Raw genomic sequence first — 18,072 nt, 5'->3', positions numbered from 1 at the left:
TCTAAACTTGTAGAGAGACCGTTTGCGTTTGCTAATTGGATTTCGCTTTAGCAGCAACGGTAATTCAAATTCAAAAATAACAATTTCGTGCGAACTTGATTATTTCATTAAGATATATGGAAATAAATTTGAAATATTAGCATTATGCCGTCCTATATAAGGTGTATGCTTTGTGTGTATGCTTTATCATGCTTAGGTCTCATTGCGCCTGGCATTAAAATTAAAACATTTTGACAAACCTGATATAACTTATTTTTCCTCTTTAAATATTAGTTTTTATAATATTTTTATTTAGTATACAATATTTGATGTAAGTAGCTGGTTGGGTGGGTGCTGTTTCCAAGAATCGGCTCACTTCCAGTCATTCCTAGATATATTCATCTAATTCTTTCTTGATCTCGTCAATCATGCCAGCTCCTCCACGTCGGGGCCGTCCTCCCGGATGGCTTCAAACAACTCTTCGATCATTTGCTCCAGGGCGATCATCTCGAGACTCGACGGCGGAATAATGCAAGAAAAAAGAGCCGTCAGGACGGACACGGCAAAGAAAAATATTATCGGGATCATGTTAAAATTTAAAAAATGCTGAACTTTGCCTAATATCTATTAAAATGATTTTAGAGAAGTTCACGACTTGACTGTGCGAAGACGATTGAACTGATGTCCACATTTCAGCTAGAAGTTAAAAGCAACTGCCTACTATGTTCGAAACTCACAGGTTAGTTAAAAGTAAGAGTCTACTATGTACTAAATAGTTTGGATCATAGATGCTTAGTAAACAATTTCACAGAAGCCTTTTTTGGTTTAAAAAAATATCGTAGGTAGCTGGGAGAACAGCTTCTCAATCAGAATCAGTACTCGCATTCATTATTCAGTATCGACAGTATCGTATTAGAGCAAAATTGTAGTTTAAAACAAAAATAAACTATGGACGGAACAAAGCGTAGAAAGGCTCTTCAAAAACCAATTTACAATTTCCAAAATGTAGGGCGCATCACAAACAATGGCTACCTTAACTTCTTAATGGAGTACAAAAAGACGTTCTGCGGAGTTTCCCCAAATGACATGGTACGTTTCGGAGCCAAGCAGTGGAATCAGTTGACCCTCGAGGAAAAGGAACTGTTTAAAAATATGGTAAGTAGGATATATCTTAATTTTTAATAATATATACCAATTACTAACAAACGTGAGTTAGATAGAACCTGTGACCGTTATAAAAAGTGCTCCTCAGGAGTTTGAGAATCAGTCCTATGGGGAAAACCCCGGTAAATCTGAGCGGGAGAAACGCAGTCCAGTTCGCTCTCCTTATGCCAGTGAGAGGGAGTCCATGAACAATCAAGAAATCAAGAAGAATCCCAGTCCAGAGACTCTCGACCAAAATCGGTTGGGCTCCGCCGTAGCCTATATTCATTTCATTCGCAAGTTTCAGAGGAAGAACAAAGATTTGGCGGCAAATGATCTATTGAAAAAGGCAACCCGTTTTTGGTGCCGTCTGCGTGGAAGCCAGCGCGAACAATTTGAGAAGCCACTTTGGTAAAGTTATCTAAATGTAAAGCTTTACTCAATCAATAATATCTACATCTTTTTCAGGATTGTGAGATTTGGATAAGAGACACTTAAATTTGAGCCATATTAATATGTCAAAATTTGAACCCCAAAATATTTAAGTAATGATGTTTTGTAAGCCTAATTTTAGTTATCTGTTATCTTTTATCTGATCAACCGACTGCAAAAACGGTTTACATATAAATCCTAAGCCCGAAGTACGAAACCCTTGCAGCTTAAGCCATGTAAAGCACTTCAATTCGAGCCAAAAACGGCATTTTTGGGCGGAAAATAAAGTATTCAGATTTTTTTCAAAAATACTGATTCTTATCCGGTTTTTCACTCGCAGTTTAGCCAAATCAAGGCGTACAGCTAAAAGACCGAGTGTTTTGAACAGCTTGCTTCAATTGCTATCGATCCCCATCATTTTAAGGAAGATTTATTTTTTTACAAAATTTTTCATTTTTTATAAGGGGGTAGCTCGGTTTTTTTTTGGGATTCAGATTTTGGTCAAAAATTCTCATTTTTTTCGATTTTTTCATCGTAGCTCAACCAAATGAAGGCGTACAGCTAAAAAAACTGACTGTTTTGAACAGCTTGCTATATATGCTTACAATCCCCATCTCTTCTAGAAAAATTTATTTTTTTTACCAATTATTGCATATTTTACAAGTTGTTACAATACGACTTTTTGCAAAAAATTGCAAGAAGTAAAAATGTACTGGTTTGAATGCCAATGTATGGGAAATTACGAGTCCAACGATGTATGACTATCATCATTTTTTTTTACTATTTTTATGTAAATAATATAATAAAATAATATTTAGGTCTGTTCCATTTCCATTTCCATTTAATGATTCAAATTATATTTATTTACTTCAGATTCTTTGAAATTACAAGACAAAATTCCAGGAAGAAGAAAAAGATATTTGTTAAATGATTAATTCCATGGCAGTGGCTTCATATTCATATTGTTGGCAAGCCAGCCAAGGTTTTTAAATAACTCCAAAGTGTTTTTTAATTGTTTGTTTATAACGTACGTTTCTTAAGTTAGGGACCTTAACTTAGACAAAAAAAGTGCTGGTTAACTATTTCTTTAGCAGCATTACTAATTCTTCACAAAAATCATTTGGGGTCTTGAATGGAGAACCACCATATACAAAACTAGGCTCACATGCTCTTGCAATCTCTTCTGTTCATTTGGGGAAATCAAATCAAATGCCCCTTCTACAAACTAGTGTTAGCCCTACATCTTCTCGTAGGTCTCGCTGTACGGACAGGTGAGGCAGGTGTGGGTGTAGGTGTCCTCCTCCTCGTTGTAGGTGTCCGGGCCGAACTCGTGCTCGTGGACGGCGTGCGTCTTCTTGGTGTAGATGCTGCTGCGCACCTCCATGCGCAGCTGCTTCATCTGCTTGTTGTACTTGCGCGCCTTGCCCACCTCGCGTTTGTCCTCGCGGGACTCGTGCTGGCGCACTAGCTCCTCCTCGCTGCCCCACACCTCCAGGGCGCGCTGGTGGATCTGCTGATGCAAGTACAGCTTCATCTCGCCCCAGCGCACGTTGTGCGGATTCTTGCGGCTGATGTAGCGCAACTTGGGCTCCCGCTTGTCGAAGTCGCAGTCCTTCAGCAGGTACTCCGCCTTGGCCTCCGTGCGGGTGATCAGGGCATGGCGGTCGTCGTTGTCGCGGCACTTGTCGCACACCGAGTGCCCGAAGTTGTTGAACAGATAGGAGTCGGCAAACATGTCGCCGCACTCCAGGCACTCCTCGTACTGCACGGGAATGGCGATGGCATCGTCCAGGATCGGCGGGGCCTCCTCGGCGGACTTGTTGAGACCGGTTGCACCGGCTGCACCCGGTGCCGCGGGCAGAACGGGCTGCTCCAACAGGAAGCCGCCGCCGGAGTCGATGTACTTGGTGCCCTGCACCTTGATCACAGAGCTTCCCTGGCTGAGGGCCGCCTCCGGATGGCTGCCGTCCTTGTTGCTAAGGGGGATTGGATGTGTTAGGTGTGATCTTGCAGGGACAATGGAGAAGAAATAACTCACCTGGCCAGATCCTTGAAGGGATGCAAAACCAACTTGGCCTCCCGCAACCTCTGCGCCTTGGCCAGATTCCTTTCGATCCGCGCCTTCTGGGCATTGGTCAGCTTGGAGGCCTGCTCCGCCGGCGGAGCCACTGCGTCGGTGGTCACTTCCTCGGACATTTCGAATTTCGCAAGTAAATGTTGTTTTTGAATTTTTGTATATGAAATGCTTCTTCTTTTTAATTTGACATTCCACGCGAGCGCTTCTGTATCAGCTGGTATTTTTAGGTACCCAAAAGGCTTGTGGTATTTTGGTACTAAGTGAATGAAGAAAGTGTGTAGAATAATTTCAATTATTTTACTTCTAAAAAAGAATTTAAGTAATTAAATAATTTTAGAAACTAAAGACAACACACTTGACATAAAAAAATGGTTTATTATTTTAAAATGATGTAGATCATTTGACTAGTACTTGCAATGTTTATGTTCCTTGCCTGTGAGCATTAGATTCAGGTAGGGAAACGCTTAGGGAATATGTTTTAAATATGGTTTAGATATAGATTTAAGATCAATAATTGTAGCCAGGTAATGGTTTATCTATTGGCAATTAATATTCAATAAATTTAGAAATGTTACATGACCCACGGTTTTTTCCAGTGTAATAACCCGCACCTTCTGGTATTTTTCCGCACCCCAGTGTGACCGCAGCTGTCGTTTTTGATTTTGTTTTGGTTCACCTCGCAATGCAAATGCTGGGCAAACACCGCAAACTGCTGCTGCGATGTCTCCTGGTCCTGCCCCTCATCCTGCTGGTGGACTACTGCGGCCTGCTGATCCACCTGCACGAGCTGGACTTCGAGCGGCACTTCCGCTACCCCCTGCTGGACGGTGACACCGCCACGGGATCTGGCCTGCAGAGGTTCTCCTACCTGCGGGTGCCCTCGTTCACTGCCGAAATCCAGGCGGATCAGCCGCCCCGCATCACCCTGCTCATCAAGAGCGCCGTGGCCAACGCACAGCGACGGGAGGCCATCCGGCGGACGTGGGGCTACGAGAGCCGCTTCTCGGATGTCCACCTGCGCAGGGTCTTCCTGCTGGGCAACGGCCAGGAGAGCGAGAAGGACGTGGCCTGGGAGTCCCGCGAGCATGGCGACATCCTGCAGGCGGACTTCACGGACGCCTATTTCAACAACACACTGAAAACCATGCTGGGGATGCGCTGGGCTAGCGAGCAGTTCAATCGCAGCGACTTCTACCTCTTCGTGGACGACGACTACTATGTGTCGGCCAAGAATGTGCTCAAGTTCCTGGGCCGTGGACGTCGTAGCCACCAGCCGGAGCTGCTGTTCGCGGGCCATGTGTTCCAGACGTCGCCACTGCGCCACAAGTTCAGCAAGTGGTACGTTTCGCTCGAGGAGTATCCCTTCGATCGCTGGCCGCCGTATGTGACCGCCGGTGCCTTCTTGCTCTCCCGCAAGGCGCTGCTCCAGCTGTACGCCGCCAGTGTCCACCTGCCGCTCTTCCGCTTCGACGACGTCTACCTGGGCATTGTGGCCCTCAAGGCGGGCGTTCCGCTGCAGCACTGCGACGACTTCCGCTTCCATCGGCCGGCGTACAGGGGTCCGGACAGCTACAGCTCGGTGATAGCCTCGCACGAGTTCGGCGACCCCGAGGAGATGACCCGGGTGTGGAACGAGTGCCGCTCCGCCAACTACGCGTAGCACGAGGGCTAGGACTCCCCCTTCCCATTCCCATCGAGATTGTACATACGGATGAGTCACCACCTAGATAGCTAACAGCCTTATTAAAGTAAAGTAATGTATTGATGGATGATACCTCCATCGAAGAGGTTCATATGATTTCAATCCACGTAATTGCGGCTATTCATGCTCATTGTAGGAATATTGATAAAACGATTTTATTATTGTGTTTACTTCAAATTACCCACTAAGTGTGCAAATTATATTTATAAGAATTGAGTTACTTGAAGTTTGTGTAATGCCTTTTAATGCAAGTTTAGCTTAAATAAAGTTTACAAATATAAAAGAAGCGTTGTAATACTAGTCGCTTGGTGACATCGGTTGTATATTTATTGTTCCTTGAATTTTTTCACAACTCATGTCTTGAAAAATGAAACCCGCAAAAAAGTTTCCAAGCTAAATAAACCCTTGGAGCTTGCGAGTTTTGTATATAATGACTATACATTGCATATGGGGCCATTTCGGGGAATCAATGTATGAATATAAATAATTTAGGATTCTAAAATTTAAATACAAGAATATGTATGTATCTTAAATGGTATGTATCTTTTTTGCAAAGTTCCTCTACTAATAGTGTTTCCATTCTATTAAACTCATATTTTTCTCTTTTTTTATGTTTTATAATTGTTAAATCTTATTTTAATTTTCCCATTTGAATTTTATTTAGGCCATTAGGGTATTAAAACAGGCTAAATGTGACTCTGCTATGTCATGGAGGGTGTACTCGCTATATTAGGTGAGTGTATCGGATACCGTGGTTCGTATGCCCGCTATTGTCTTCGCTAACTCAATAACAATTCTAGCGGTGGGATAACCTCGATAACATAAATTCGATAACTCCATATCATTTAGGTGATTGTATTAACTAATTGCTGATGTCTTTGATATCTCTGGTGGGTGTACTTGCTAACTGATAGTTATCTTTTCGGTGTGACCAGGCCAGAGTCTTTGAATAACGCCGTGAGAGCCAAGTGTGACCGCCAATGCGATGTGTTAAAATGCCGTGTTAACGCCAAGCTTGCTTAGCGGCGGTATAAAAACCGGGGATCTCCGCCGAGCGCCAGTATTAAATTTGTGACGTCAAGAGCTCCGCTTCGCGAGAAATCCGAGGTTAACATCCGCCAAGTGTACAGCTATACAGATAGATATATATAAGGCCCGACCCCGCCAGCATCCCAATTTGCAGTAATCCTCTTTGCCAATCCAAAAAACCAACGCCAAAAACCAAATCAAGGTGAGCTTACCAAAGTTTTTTGTTTTAATGCTCTTTGAAGGTACTGGAGTAACTTTACTTTATTCAATTTTTCGGATGGGGGGATCGCCGGTAATTTCTTTTATGCAGAAAAGGGGGTAACAAAGAAGAGGGGGCGGACAGGGGGGAACAAACTAACTGGTTTTTGTTGAATGCGCTTCTTCATTGATTGCAAAAATGGCAGCGGATTTGTTATAAATATTTATTGTGCTTGTCTAGTCCGTTACTTTTTGCTCTTTCTCTTCAGTTTCATTTCTTTTCTTCTGCTTTGTAACTTTTTTCTGCAGCTGTTAAAGCGCTTTTGTCGCCGCCTGCTTTTGTTGACTATTTTTTCTTTTTTTGTTATTTTTTTGTGTGGTTTAAACTTCAGATTTGGTCTATGTGTGTGTGAGCGAGTGCCGGCCGGCATTTTTCACTTCTTTTTTCGCCGTCTGCTGTTTGTACATAGGTGAGTGTGTGTGTGTGTGTGTGGTGCTTGGGCGGGGCGCTTGTGGTTGTTGTTGCTGCCCAATATCCTCCCCCACAGTGGGCGTCACGAAAAAGTAACACTTTGTCTGCGTTTGTTAGAAAGAAGCATATAAACATTTATTTAAGACATTCAGGGTCACAAAAATAGCACTTTGTTGAATACGTTTTTTAATAAGTAATAAAATCAATAAGATAAAGTGCAACTCACTGGCTACAAACAGAAATAATAATCAGAAACAAAGTTTTAGGATGAATAAACGAGTTAAAAGCATATTAATTAACAGATGGCAGCTCAATTTGAAAGTTATATCTTATATTTTTTTTACAATAGTTTTTTTCTAAAAGAAAATTATTTTGTTTTTGAAACATTCCATTAATTTAGTAATATTTTAAATAGTTGCCAAATATTAATAGGCTACAAAAACTTATAAACTTCTATTAAATTTTTTATTTAGTTAAAAATTCGTGTTTGCTTTTTTGCAAACACTTTAAGATTAAAGCTAAAATAGCCTTCAGAGATAAAGTGGAATGAAGTCACTGGCATGTACACAGATATTATTTCAAAAGTGCCATCCTATCGGTGTGACCTCGGCTGTGGGATGCACGAGTGTGTGTGTGCGAATTGCAAATTTTACTGGGCGTGGTACTTGGATATCCAATATCCCCAGCGATTTTGAAATTGAATATATGACTAAACGCAGCCGCCTGCATAAATTGTGTGCCTATGTGTGTGTGTGGTGTGTGTATGGTATATAATGTGCACGAAAATAAAATGTATAATGCGAGTGCTTAAAATTCATTGCAAGTCGCCGATTGTCCCTGTCTCTCTCGCTCTCTCCCTCTAGCGCACACACACACACTGCTGCATTTGTGCAGGAGTCGAGTTGAGGGTGTAAATGTAAAGCGGACGTGTCTGTCATTTCTCATTTCTCATTTCCCCCATCTTCATCTGCAACTCCTCCACCGCCTTTCTTCTCGCCTCCTTTTCGCACTCCGTTCGTCGGCTGGTTGCCACGCATCAGCAGCTTTGACTCATTTTGTTTTACATATAATTCATGCCCATTCTTTTTTTTTGTTCACCAAACAAATTCTTTTTGTTTTTAACGGTCTCTTGGCGCCGTCTCACTCACACCCCCAAAAACAAAAAGCACCAAAAAAACACCAAAAAAGCAGAACGACAAGATATATCTGTAAAAGAACTAACCAAAAACAGGAAGAGAGAGAAAGAGGGGAAGAGGAAAGTAAAGGAAAGGAAAAGAAAAGCTTACAAAGGAGAAGAAGAAGCACAGCTGTGTGGGCAACGATAAATTCAAACAAACATATACAATATACAATATACATACATATGTTTGCTTGTGTACATGTGCAATATAAACCGATGATTCATCGGCGGCTTTTAAGCGGGTCGACCATATTTCGAATTTCGAAGTTGGAAGTTGATTCACGGCGAACTTCATGGCCCCCTCCCCCTGGAAATCACCACCCCTCCTTCCCCCCACCCAATCACTCCCACTTTGTATGTATGCGAAGTCACTGCTGTTGTTGTTGTTTTGTTGCCTCTCCTTTGTTCGCCGCAAGGAGCTGACTAATACGACACTCGGTTTACACGATGACCAATTAATCGAAATTCAAATTAAGCGTTAAGATCGTTATGAGTTGAGCTCGTTGAATTACAGGAAAACGTATGTAAAACTCCAAGTTCTACAAATTATTATTATTATTATTTTATTACAACTACCGTATACTTATAAGCCTATGAATAATTTATTCTAGCTGTGATCATAAAACTTGGCGTTCAAGATATCATACCTTCCAAATGAGTTACGTGTACAGGAACAATTTCTAGATCAGATTATGAATCGTTCGGTTGTTTAGCTAGGTTTTCTCATTATTGGTTCATCGGTGTTATTTTTAGTAGCGATAATAAATTATGAGCAATTCATCAGCATTATCGAAATACAGATTAGCGAGCAGAATTAATCATCGGTTAAATTGTGTATTATCGATATGGTTAGAAATTGAAAACAAGTATCCATGTTATAAGCATGGAAATCACCAAGTTTCTAGATCAGAGTGATGAATAACAACCAGTTAAGCTTGGTTTGTGGATCGTGATGAAAGTGCCGCATGAACCGAGTGAGTTGAGATAGGCTTTTGAGCGGGGAAAGTGGGGAAAGGCGGGGGGAAATCGCCGGCCGTTAGTCAGTTAGTCAATCAACGTGATTGGCCAGCCGCTTGAGGCGCAGCTTTACGACCATTTATGGCCATAAATGTGCAAATAAATAAATATAGATTCGATTCGCGATGCTTTTTCTCCGTTTTGTTTTTGGCGCGGTCGCTGCCCTTGTAACGATTGCAATTCAGCTGCAGCCTCAGCTTGGGCATTTCAATCAGCAGCAGCTGTTCAATCGAAGGCAATGCATGATATCGATCCACAAAGAAGATTCTTTGTCTTTTCTGGGGGGGAATGGCAAATGGGGAATTGGTAAACGGGCTATTGCACGCACACTCGAATTTCGCAACTAAAAATAAACGTGATAAAATGCAGTTTAACCGCTGGCCAAGTACACATGTCTTCTGATAAGAATGCCAGTGCGGAAAGCAAAAACAAAGGCCAAGAACAGAAAGCAAATCCAATTGGAGTCGTTGTAATCTCTTTCCAGTTGGAAAGGTTCGCTGAACTCTTTCTTCATTCGCTCTTTCTCTCCCTCTCCTTCTTTCTTTATGATAGGAAACACACACATACACTTGGCCCGCTCGTCCTTGCTTCATTTGTATGTGTGCGCGCTTTTGAGTCATCGTTATCGCCCCACATTCGTGTGATTAACTTTTTTCTTTGCTGGCTATCGCTTGAGAAATCGACCGGCTAAAGTAAATAAAACCAACGGTCAACAAAGAGATATTACGTTTCGTTTCCAACGAAAATGAATTATTTATTAAGGCGCAACAGAGTGTCAACAAAAGCAAGCAAGGGGGAACAACAACGGGGATCGTCTATCGGAGAGTTGCTTTCTCTTACCCACCGATAACATCGATATCCTCTTCCGGCCTGGAAATGTTTGAATGAGGGAATCAAGTTGTCAATAATAATTCAGAAAGTTTTTATTTTGAGGCCACAAATTCGGTAGAATTGAGTCTTGTGTACAAAATACCAAGTATATAGAAAGGTAATCTTTAAGCTATCTATTTTTAAAAGTTTTTCCTAATCAGTAGTAGACTTTGCGACTTAATTCCTTGCAAATAGAGAAAGAATTCCGGAAAAAATTACTTTTTCCTGTTTATATTCTAGGAAAACCGGTATGTGTGTAAACATGGTAACGGTTATCAAGTTACCACGAAGTGGTATTTTTTATGGAAGGTTTATTTTATTCTTAAGAGTATTACTTTAGAGGGTACTATCAATATAGTATCAATATCTAACTTTGTATCTAACTACTATCATAAATCCCAAAGCATTATTACCTAATGATCGATGGGCCATTAAGTCACTAAAAACCAAGCAATTTTTATTTTTCCATATTAAAAATAAAGTATTTTAAATGTTTGCTATTTGTTATTTGGTTGCAACCTCTATATAATTACAAACCCCCCTTTTTTAGATGGCCGCCCCAGCACCAGCACTCAAGGACCTGCCCAAGGTGGCCGAGAACCTGAAGAGCCAGTTGGAGGGCTTCAACCAGGACAAACTGAAGAACGCCAGCACCCAGGAGAAGATCATTCTCCCCACCGCCGAAGGTGAGTTAGTTGTTAGTGAAGGTCTGATGGCAAACAATAAAAAAAATGAAACCCAATCCTTTCGAAACGCAGATGTGGCTGCCGAGAAGACCCAACAGTCGATCTTTGAGGGCATCACCGCTTTCAATCAGAACAACTTGAAGCACACGGAGACCCACGAGAAGAACCCGTTGCCCGATAAGGAAGGTGCGTTGTAGGCCATCTAGTGTATATAGTATATATACATGGCATGGCCATAAAAGCCAAAGACCGGCTGCCTTAGTTGGCCAATGCACGCTCTATAATTGTTATATGTTTATATGTTGTTGTTTCTCAACTCAAATTGCAGCCATCGAGCAGGAGAAGGAGAAGAATCAGTTCATCGCCGGCATCGAGAACTTTGATGCGAAAAAGTTGAAGCACACCGAGACCAACGAGAAGAACGTGCTGCCCACCAAGGAGGTGATCGAGGCCGAGAAGCAGGCTTAAAAAGGGGGCTCCAATGTGGTCCAATCCGATCCGAGATCCGAGATCGGAGATCTGAGATCCGAGATCCGATCCTCAGTCACCCCGTCTCTATTTTTCGTCTCGCCGCATCTCACTCTTTATACGTATAAAGCTATTCCCTCTCTCATTTTTCCACTGCTACCAAGTAATTCGAACCGCTGCGCATGCGCGTGGTTGCAAAAGTATTTTACTATTATATTCCGGTTGTTTTTTTTTTTTGCATTATTTTTTTATATATATACTTTTTGTATTAACAAGCAAGAGAGCCAGTCTCATTCCTACAGCGTAATTAACATAAAATAAACCTTTGTCTATCCCATATACTTGTGCATAAATGTTTCCAAAACACACGACACTCACACATCATCTTGAAAGGAATGAAAAATCGCAGATACAAAGCAATACGACAGCCAACTTACTCAAAACATTTACACAAAACAAAAAATGAAAAAAAGACAGCAAATATATGAGAAATACTTTTTAAAAGACACGAAACAACGTATGAAGCGTATAAAACAGAAAAACAAAAAGAACTACGGTAGAAAAGCATCTATATAAAGAGTATGTGTAATTTTTTAATGAACTTTTTTTTATATACTTTACATACGATATATTTATACTGGGAAAAATAAAACATAAATGTAACATTTTATAACAAAAACGTACTAAAAATGCAACGACTTTCGCTTGGGTTGTTCTGGTGAATATTTTACACATAGCTAGAAAATAATAATCCAAGTTGTTTAACTTTGTCCACTTGAGGGGAATATATACTTTTGATTCGTAATAATTATACAAATGGTCCGCTTAAATGCTAGATTTCGGAGCTACTCCGAGTGAGCACTAGCTTTTCGTGGCCACCTCTTCGGTGTCCATGGGCGTGGTCGTTGATTCGGCGACATCTGCAGCACCATTGTCAGGGGATGCAGACTCCGCGGCGGCACCCTCGCCCGAGGACTCGGATCCTTCGGCCTCCTTGCCAGCTTCTGCAGCTGCCTCTGCCGCAGCAGCAGCCGCGATTCTCGCATCCTCGTACTTGTTGGTCTCGAACTTGCTGAGATCGGCGCCCAGTAGTCGCAGGATGTGGATGGTCTCGTCCTTGTGCACATAGGCGCGCAGGCTGGAGGTGCCGCGCCAGCCCACCGTGTACAGGGTGAACCGCTCGTCCACGTACTTAAGGATGCAGCTGCCCACTCCTGAAATGAATCAATCATTAGATCATCGCCATAACTGGAGACGCATTTAAGGACTTACCCAATTCCTTGCAACGCTCCTGCGTTTCCTTTCTCAGTTCGTGCGTCGACGGCGGCTGTGTGGGATCGGTGCAGTTGAGCATCATCACCAGATCTTCCCGCTCCACCTGGATTCGCCTGTTGGCGCCCATGAAAGCATTTGAGGTCTGCAGGCCCTCCTGGGCCAAACGGAACGGATGCACCGTGTGCCGGTTCTCGCAGCGCACAAATGTCTTCACGCCCGTGTTGATGATCTTGATGTTGTGCTCGTTGTTGAGCACCAAATCGCGGATGGGTTCCGAGCAGTAGTAGATGTTCTTCTTCTTGTCTGTGATGCAGCGCGTCAGAAGGCATCGCTGGTTGAGGGCTTCGTCCAACTGGTAAAACTCCTTGATGGCCTCGTAGTCGGCATCGTTCTCGCCAAAGAACACATAAGGATCCTCCTTGTAGCCATGCAGGCGTCGCTTTTTCCGCTGCGGTCCCCACGGCACGGACTTCTCCTCAATGGGCTTGCCCTCCTCATCCAGCTGCGGCTCAGCTGCCGGTTCCTTGGCCTTTTCGCTCTGCTCAACCACCTCCACCACATCGTTCTTTTCGAAGCTCAGCTGACGGCGCTTCTCCAGGACGGCCACAAAGAAGCCGCCGCTGTCCTGCAGATGCGGCAGCACACGCAGGCACTTCTCAAGCCCGATCTTGGCCATCTCGTCGGCGGGCAGCGGGAACATGCCGGGCCGTATAATGGTGTGCAGACTCTCAGGCACCTGGTCAAAGCTTGTGAAGATCTGGTCCACCTCCTTGGTGGCCAGCTTCCAGTCGGTCATGCCGGGTTTGTACTTGAGGCCCGGCACCAAGTGCCCCGCATCCACCAGCTCCATGGCTCCGTCGGCCTCCTTGAGGATGCGCTGCAGCACCGCCTCGTTCTCGATGGGGTTCAGCGAGCAGGTAGAGTACACCAGGCGGCCGCCCACCTCCAGCATCTCGGCTCCACGTCGCACGATCCGGTACTGGATGCCGTGCAGATTGTAGGCCTGGGCCAGGTTCCACTTCAGCCAAATGTCCGGATTCTTGCGCAGAGTGCCGTCCCCGGAGCAGGGCACATCGCACAGGATCTTGTCGAACTTGAGGATGGCCTTCGAGCCATCCGGCTTGGTGGTCAGCATGTTGGGGAAGGCGCTGCTGTCGTGGTTGGTCACCAGCAGGCAGGGCGAGTTGAGGCGCTTGGCCTGGTGGACGAGCATGTAGCAGCGGTTGTTGTCCACATCGTTGGCCAGCACAAAGCCAGGCGGGATCTTGTGCTCCTCGGGCGCAGCATGCAGAGCCTCAATCAGCTGGGCCGTTTTGGAGCCCGGTGCGGCACACATGTCCAGAACTTTGTCCGTGGGCTGGACATCGAGGACAATCGGGGGGATCATGGAGACGGCCTCCTGCCGGCTGATTCCGCCCGCCGTTGTCTCCACAATGAGGAAGTTGTGCAGCCGGTAGAGCGGCTCCGAGCGGCGAATGTCCTTGCGGGTGAGGTGCAGCTGGTAGGCCAGCCCGTTGGGATACCAGGGCAGGCACAGTGGACGCTCCACCTCCTCGGGCGCCTTCTGGTGCAGCTCGGCCACCGCCCGTACATACTCGGTGAACAGCTGCGTCTCTATGATCGAGAGCAGGGCCTTGGCCTCGTCCTTGAATCCCGTCACCCGGAAAGTGGTGGGCAGGTTGTCCCTGATGGACTCGAGGAACTGCGACCACTCCTCCTCGCTGGCGCAGATCTTCTGCAAGTGGTAGTACTTGATGAAGAAGGCATTGTCCCTCTTTATCTCCTCGTACGGCAGAGCTCTGCGATCGGGGCGCTCGGGACCCTATTAAATTGTAAATATACGACATTAAAATTTGAAAACGTGGAGTGCTGCTCCATTGGACTTTGGGAAACTCACGTTCTCCCTCTTTTGACGTTTGCGGGCCGCAAACGGATTTTGCTTCTTGTTTCGTCCCATTTATCAAGATTGAGCTAGTGCTGCTTTATCAAGCGATTAAGTTAAAAAAAAAGTAAAGCAACGTTTATTTATTTCGGCGAAACAAATAAAACGTGTTCGCCGGTTGTCTGGCAATACTGGCGGTTTAGGGTTGCCGGACTACTGCAAGTTAGCTTAGAAAATGAACTGTACAACATTTATATGCCCGAACTTTAATTGAGACCCCATATTCTCAGGACTTGATTTCCATTTTGAATAGTCTAGTTTAATAAAATTCAATGATTATCTTTTGGGGGCTTAGTTCACCATCTGAAAGAAACACAATTTTTGGCGCCAAAACTGTATTGTCAACTATCGATACAAAAAAAGCTAAATACCTTTGGTAAACACTGAAAGTAGCGATATTTAAGCAGAAAATCAGCTAAATGTGTTATATATATGTAAGTACCACATTAATTAAACTTAATTCATTATTCATTCATATACATATTCATTAATATTTATTGGTACGTATACCGTAATAGTCATTAGGACTACATTGTGGATTTTGGTCGTAAGCAATATAATCTAAATTAATGTGACTACTGTTGTAAATTATAAAATTTACTAAATATAAAGGAAAGCTGTTAGAAAAGTTAAAAAGTCTTATTTTTTATTACGATTCTAAATATATATGAGAAATAGCCAGATATGAAAGTAGCTATTTTCAAACGGTACTTAAAATCCCCGTTAGCAGTTATCGATTGCTCCCGATAGCAAGCCACCAAAACCAAAGCAGCCAGCAATCGAATCCGAATTTCCCTCTCTTTGTTAAATTAAGTAAAGTAAAATAAAAGTATAAAAACATGGAGACATCGCCCACGTCCACCTCGTTCACACCGCCCACTTGGGCGCCCGAGGGCATGGACGACATCCAGTACCTGCTGCACCTGGAGGCGATGCGACGCTACCAGGAAGACAGTCGCAACGTGAAGCGTCAGGTGGAGGAGCAAGTGCGAACCTGGCTGGACGCCAAGTGCGACTATCAGCGGGATTTTGGGCGGCTAGCACGGCTTCTAAAGTGTGCCGCCCTGCAGACGGCCGTGGATGCCCAGCGCGTCCCTGATGTGGATAAAATCGAGCAGGCGGCCAAGGATATCGCTAGTCTGCGATCCAAGCTCAGCAGCGATCTGCGCCCCGCCACCCTCGACTCCAAGGATTTGGAGCAGTGCCTAGAGCACCTGAAGACCGCCCACAAGCCACGCCTAAACCTCAGCCGGCAGCAGCGGGAGTTTGCCCAGAATCAGGAAGCTTTCAACGGCCTACGAACGGCCGTCGATGGATTGGAGAACGGGATGGAGTTGGGCATGATGCAGGCCATGGATCGCCTTGTAGACGACCTACTGCCTCCGCGGGATTCAGTCAACTAGCCTGTCGTCACAAAAGTGTATATGTATATTTTTAGGATATAAAATAGTTTAAAACATTAAGAATGGAGCATTGCGAATGAAAACTACGAGCTACAACGAATGCAACGGTCCATCCGATGAGGATAATCGGCAGCGGCATTCTGGAAAGCAAATGGAAATTATTTTACATACTGTTATTGATAAACATAAGAGAGTTTACCACTTGGAGCGCTTGGACCAGTCTTTGGCTGTCCAGTGCAAGCACTTGGAGTCGATGCGAATCTTGCGCTTGTCCATCGCCCGCCGATGCTGCTCGATGGTGTCCCGGTTGATGCACACGATGTACTGGCCCTTGTAATAGTTGATCAGGTTCAGGTTTTGCAGCGTAGAGATGACGTCCTCCTTTTTGATGGAGGTGCATTCGCAGATGTCGCTGAACAAAGGAAGTACAAGATTAGAGTATATCTACCTACGATCAACTTGAACTACGGAATAATATCTAGTATGAACTCCCCAAAGTAAAATCGCATCATTAAGAGCTTAGGATTGGCCTTACTTAATCGTTATGGTGGGCTTCTCGCCGTCCGTGCTCGGGTTTTGGCTAATGAAGATCTCCAGTATGGTTTGCGCCCAGTAGGATCGATAGGATAGCAGACCCAGATCCGACAAGGGCTTCTCAGGCGATCCCGTCTTGCCCTCGAACTTGGACAGCTCGTAGCTGAACTCAATGAGTAGCTTGCCATAGCCCTTGCGCTGATACGGAGGCATTGTAAGGATGCAGGCCACGTTGTAGTCCTCGGTGCTCTCCTTCTCCTTGGAGAAGTAGCCCACAATGTGGAAGCCCCGCGAATCGAACTCGGTCATAACGTAGAAAAGAAACGGATCCGTGTCATAGTAGAGCGTCTTGTGATCCAGAAAGAGTTTGGCCAAAAGACACAAATTCTGGGCGTACACCTTGTTTTTGCGGCCGTCTATTTCGAAGAAGGAGATTGTGTGCTTGCGGTAGATCTCGTTGCCCGGCGGATGCCGTAGATTGCACTTGGAAAGGTGCCGCTCCAGGCACTTTCTGCTCTTCCTGTACTTCAGGCAGAACTCACAGATGTAGATGCACGGCATTTGACACAGCTCCTGCGGATAGGGTGAAAAATACCAGGGCTTAATACGATGCCTGCCCAGCTCGATCATCTCCACGTTCTTCATGCGCGTCACCACGTCGTCTTGGTGCGTCACCATACTGCCCGATTGCCTCGGCGTGGGCATCTTGCCATCCTGCGAGCCATCGCCGTCTTCGTTGGCCGCTCCACTGATAAGGCCGTCGCCTGTCACATGCACGGGCGTGGCCGTGGGCGTCTGTGGAGTAGTGGGATGCGGAACTGGCACTTGCTGTTGCACTTGCAGGCTGTGGTGACCATGGGCCGAACCTCCGTGGACTTTGCGTTTGCGATTAATGCGCTTCTGCAGGGCTGCAGCCAGGTTGTTGCCATTCACAAGCTCTCCGCCACTGCTGGGCGTCCCAGGAGGAGGCACCGAGCTGGGAACTGCTGCTGGAGGGGGAGCACTGCCTGCTGGAGCACTGGGAGTCGACGGGATTGATGGCACAGCTCCGGAACCTGGATGTTGCGGCGATGTGGGCCGGGAAACGCTACCCGCCAGCGAATGATGGCGCTGGGGAGTGGTCACGCCGGTGCTGGTGCCCGTTTGAGAGCCATCTCTCCTCGGAAACTGCACCTTTCTCGTGTACAGATCCTCCTCGTTGACCCACTCGTCCAGGCGCTTGTTAACTGCGAATTCGGGGATAACATGTTGAGATGTTCGAACTGGAGGTGGCCATACTCACAGTCCACATAGTGCACGTAGAACTGCCGGCGTCCGTCCAGCTCCTTGATGCTCACAATCTCCGCCAGCGGCCAGTCATCCGTCTTGTGCATCCTGACGGGCAGACGGCATCCTTCAGTGAGGGCGGCCTGGAAAAGGGACAAAACCATTGAAGCAACCACCCAAAGGGACACACGGCACAAGGCAGCCCACCGTTGACTCGCAAATGGAGGCCACATCGTCGTCGAACTCATATTTGTGGTTGATTTTCATTTGTTTTGTTATCTTTTTTCTAAATAATAAAATATATAAACAATTTTTTTTCCAAAACAATCAAGACTATCGACCTATCGATAGACAGCAGATATCAGTGACATCAGCGGTTTAAAATTATCGATGACAGGC

The 18,072-nt window shown here is 45.0% G+C and overlaps 7 protein-coding genes across 9 annotated transcripts; 4 read left to right on the top strand and 3 right to left on the bottom strand.

The window, feature by feature from the left end:
* Positions 1-734: 734 nt before the first annotated feature.
* LOC108013699 (protamine-like protein 99C) lies at positions 735-1,827 on the top strand. The gene is made up of 3 exons (XM_070997667.1): positions 735-1,134; positions 1,196-1,533; positions 1,591-1,827. Exons 1-3 carry the CDS (start codon positions 928-930, stop codon positions 1,607-1,609), a joined length of 564 nt encoding a protein of 187 aa, XP_070853768.1. The 5' UTR covers positions 735-927; the 3' UTR covers positions 1,610-1,827.
* Positions 1,828-2,629: 802 nt separating this feature from the next.
* Positions 2,630-3,821, bottom strand: Xpac (DNA repair protein complementing XP-A cells homolog Xpac). The gene is made up of 2 exons (XM_017079604.4): positions 3,593-3,821; positions 2,630-3,530 (listed from the first exon to the last, which is right to left on the bottom strand). The coding sequence occupies exons 1-2, from the start codon at positions 3,748-3,750 to the stop codon at positions 2,792-2,794; spliced, it is 897 nt and encodes a 298-aa protein (XP_016935093.2). The 5' UTR covers positions 3,751-3,821; the 3' UTR covers positions 2,630-2,791.
* Positions 3,822-4,276: 455 nt separating this feature from the next.
* Positions 4,277-5,649, top strand: brn (beta-1,3-galactosyltransferase brn). Its single transcript, XM_017079606.4, has one exon. It carries the CDS (start codon positions 4,314-4,316, stop codon positions 5,289-5,291), a length of 978 nt encoding a protein of 325 aa, XP_016935095.2. The 5' UTR covers positions 4,277-4,313; the 3' UTR covers positions 5,292-5,649.
* A 770-nt stretch (positions 5,650-6,419) lies between these two features.
* cib (thymosin beta cib) lies at positions 6,420-11,592 on the top strand. 2 transcript variants are annotated; one of them, XM_017079674.4, is made up of 4 exons: positions 6,420-6,564; positions 10,650-10,785; positions 10,858-10,971; positions 11,114-11,592. In XM_017079674.4, the coding sequence occupies exons 2-4, from the start codon at positions 10,650-10,652 to the stop codon at positions 11,251-11,253; spliced, it is 390 nt and encodes a 129-aa protein (XP_016935163.1). In that variant the 5' UTR covers positions 6,420-6,564; the 3' UTR covers positions 11,254-11,592. The 2 variants fall into 2 exon arrangements, with proteins under 2 accessions (XP_016935163.1, XP_036676343.2); XM_036820448.3 differs by having other exon boundaries at positions 10,650-10,971.
* Nsun2 (tRNA (cytosine(34)-C(5))-methyltransferase Nsun2) lies at positions 11,476-14,606 on the bottom strand. Its single transcript, XM_017079673.4, has 3 exons — positions 14,426-14,606; positions 12,526-14,350; positions 11,476-12,467 (listed from the first exon to the last, which is right to left on the bottom strand). Exons 1-3 carry the CDS (start codon positions 14,483-14,485, stop codon positions 12,115-12,117), a joined length of 2,238 nt encoding a protein of 745 aa, XP_016935162.2. The 5' UTR covers positions 14,486-14,606; the 3' UTR covers positions 11,476-12,114.
* Positions 14,607-15,209: 603 nt separating this feature from the next.
* dgt4 (dim gamma-tubulin 4) lies at positions 15,210-16,395 on the top strand. Its single transcript, XM_017079627.4, has one exon. It carries the CDS (start codon positions 15,310-15,312, stop codon positions 15,871-15,873), a length of 564 nt encoding a protein of 187 aa, XP_016935116.2. The 5' UTR covers positions 15,210-15,309; the 3' UTR covers positions 15,874-16,395.
* Positions 15,878-18,042, bottom strand: Tip60 (Histone acetyltransferase Tip60). Of its 2 annotated transcripts, XM_017079625.4 has the most exons (5): positions 17,881-18,041; positions 17,690-17,816; positions 16,409-17,633; positions 16,073-16,285; positions 15,878-16,013 (listed from the first exon to the last, which is right to left on the bottom strand). In XM_017079625.4, coding segments are annotated over exons 1-5 (1,626 nt in total). In that variant the 5' UTR covers positions 17,941-18,041; the 3' UTR covers positions 15,878-16,012. The 2 variants fall into 2 exon arrangements, with proteins under 2 accessions (XP_016935114.2, XP_065724120.2); XM_065868048.2 differs by having other exon boundaries at positions 15,878-16,285; positions 17,881-18,042.
* Positions 18,043-18,072: the final 30 nt, after the last annotated feature.

This window comes from Drosophila suzukii, chromosome X (genome assembly GCF_043229965.1).
Source record: "Drosophila suzukii chromosome X, CBGP_Dsuzu_IsoJpt1.0, whole genome shotgun sequence".
Classification (NCBI taxonomy): domain Eukaryota; kingdom Metazoa; phylum Arthropoda; class Insecta; order Diptera; family Drosophilidae; genus Drosophila; species Drosophila suzukii.
The sequence above is the reverse complement of the archived record's forward strand: the minus strand, read 5'-3'. Positions and strand labels throughout refer to the sequence as shown.

Coding starts and splice junctions, on each gene's coding strand:
- Xpac (XM_017079604.4), bottom strand. CDS start 3,750: ATGTCCGAGGAAGTGACCACCGACGCAGTGGCTCCGCCGGCGGAGCAG. Junction 3,531..3,592: donor CCCTTCAAGGATCTGGCCAG/GTGAGTTATTTC, acceptor AATCCCCCTTAG/CAACAAGGACGGCAGCCATC.
- brn (XM_017079606.4), top strand. CDS start 4,314: ATGCAAATGCTGGGCAAACACCGCAAACTGCTGCTGCGATGTCTCCTG.
- Tip60 (XM_065868048.2), bottom strand. CDS start 17,940: ATGAAAATCAACCACAAATATGAGTTCGACGACGATGTGGCCTCCATT. Junction 17,817..17,880: donor CCTCCATTTGCGAGTCAACG/GTGGGCTGCCTT, acceptor TCCCTTTTCCAG/GCCGCCCTCACTGAAGGATG. Junction 17,634..17,689: donor CTACGTGCACTATGTGGACT/GTGAGTATGGCC, acceptor CCGAATTCGCAG/TTAACAAGCGCCTGGACGAG.
- cib (XM_036820448.3), top strand. CDS start 10,650: ATGGCCGCCCCAGCACCAGCACTCAAGGACCTGCCCAAGGTGGCCGAG. Junction 10,972..11,113: donor CCCGTTGCCCGATAAGGAAG/GTGCGTTGTAGG, acceptor CTCAAATTGCAG/CCATCGAGCAGGAGAAGGAG.
- dgt4 (XM_017079627.4), top strand. CDS start 15,310: ATGGAGACATCGCCCACGTCCACCTCGTTCACACCGCCCACTTGGGCG.
- LOC108013699 (XM_070997667.1), top strand. CDS start 928: ATGGACGGAACAAAGCGTAGAAAGGCTCTTCAAAAACCAATTTACAAT. Junction 1,135..1,195: donor AGGAACTGTTTAAAAATATG/GTAAGTAGGATA, acceptor AACGTGAGTTAG/ATAGAACCTGTGACCGTTAT.
- Nsun2 (XM_017079673.4), bottom strand. CDS start 14,485: ATGGGACGAAACAAGAAGCAAAATCCGTTTGCGGCCCGCAAACGTCAA. Junction 14,351..14,425: donor AACGTCAAAAGAGGGAGAAC/GTGAGTTTCCCA, acceptor ACAATTTAATAG/GGTCCCGAGCGCCCCGATCG. Junction 12,468..12,525: donor GGAGCGTTGCAAGGAATTGG/GTAAGTCCTTAA, acceptor GATTCATTTCAG/GAGTGGGCAGCTGCATCCTT.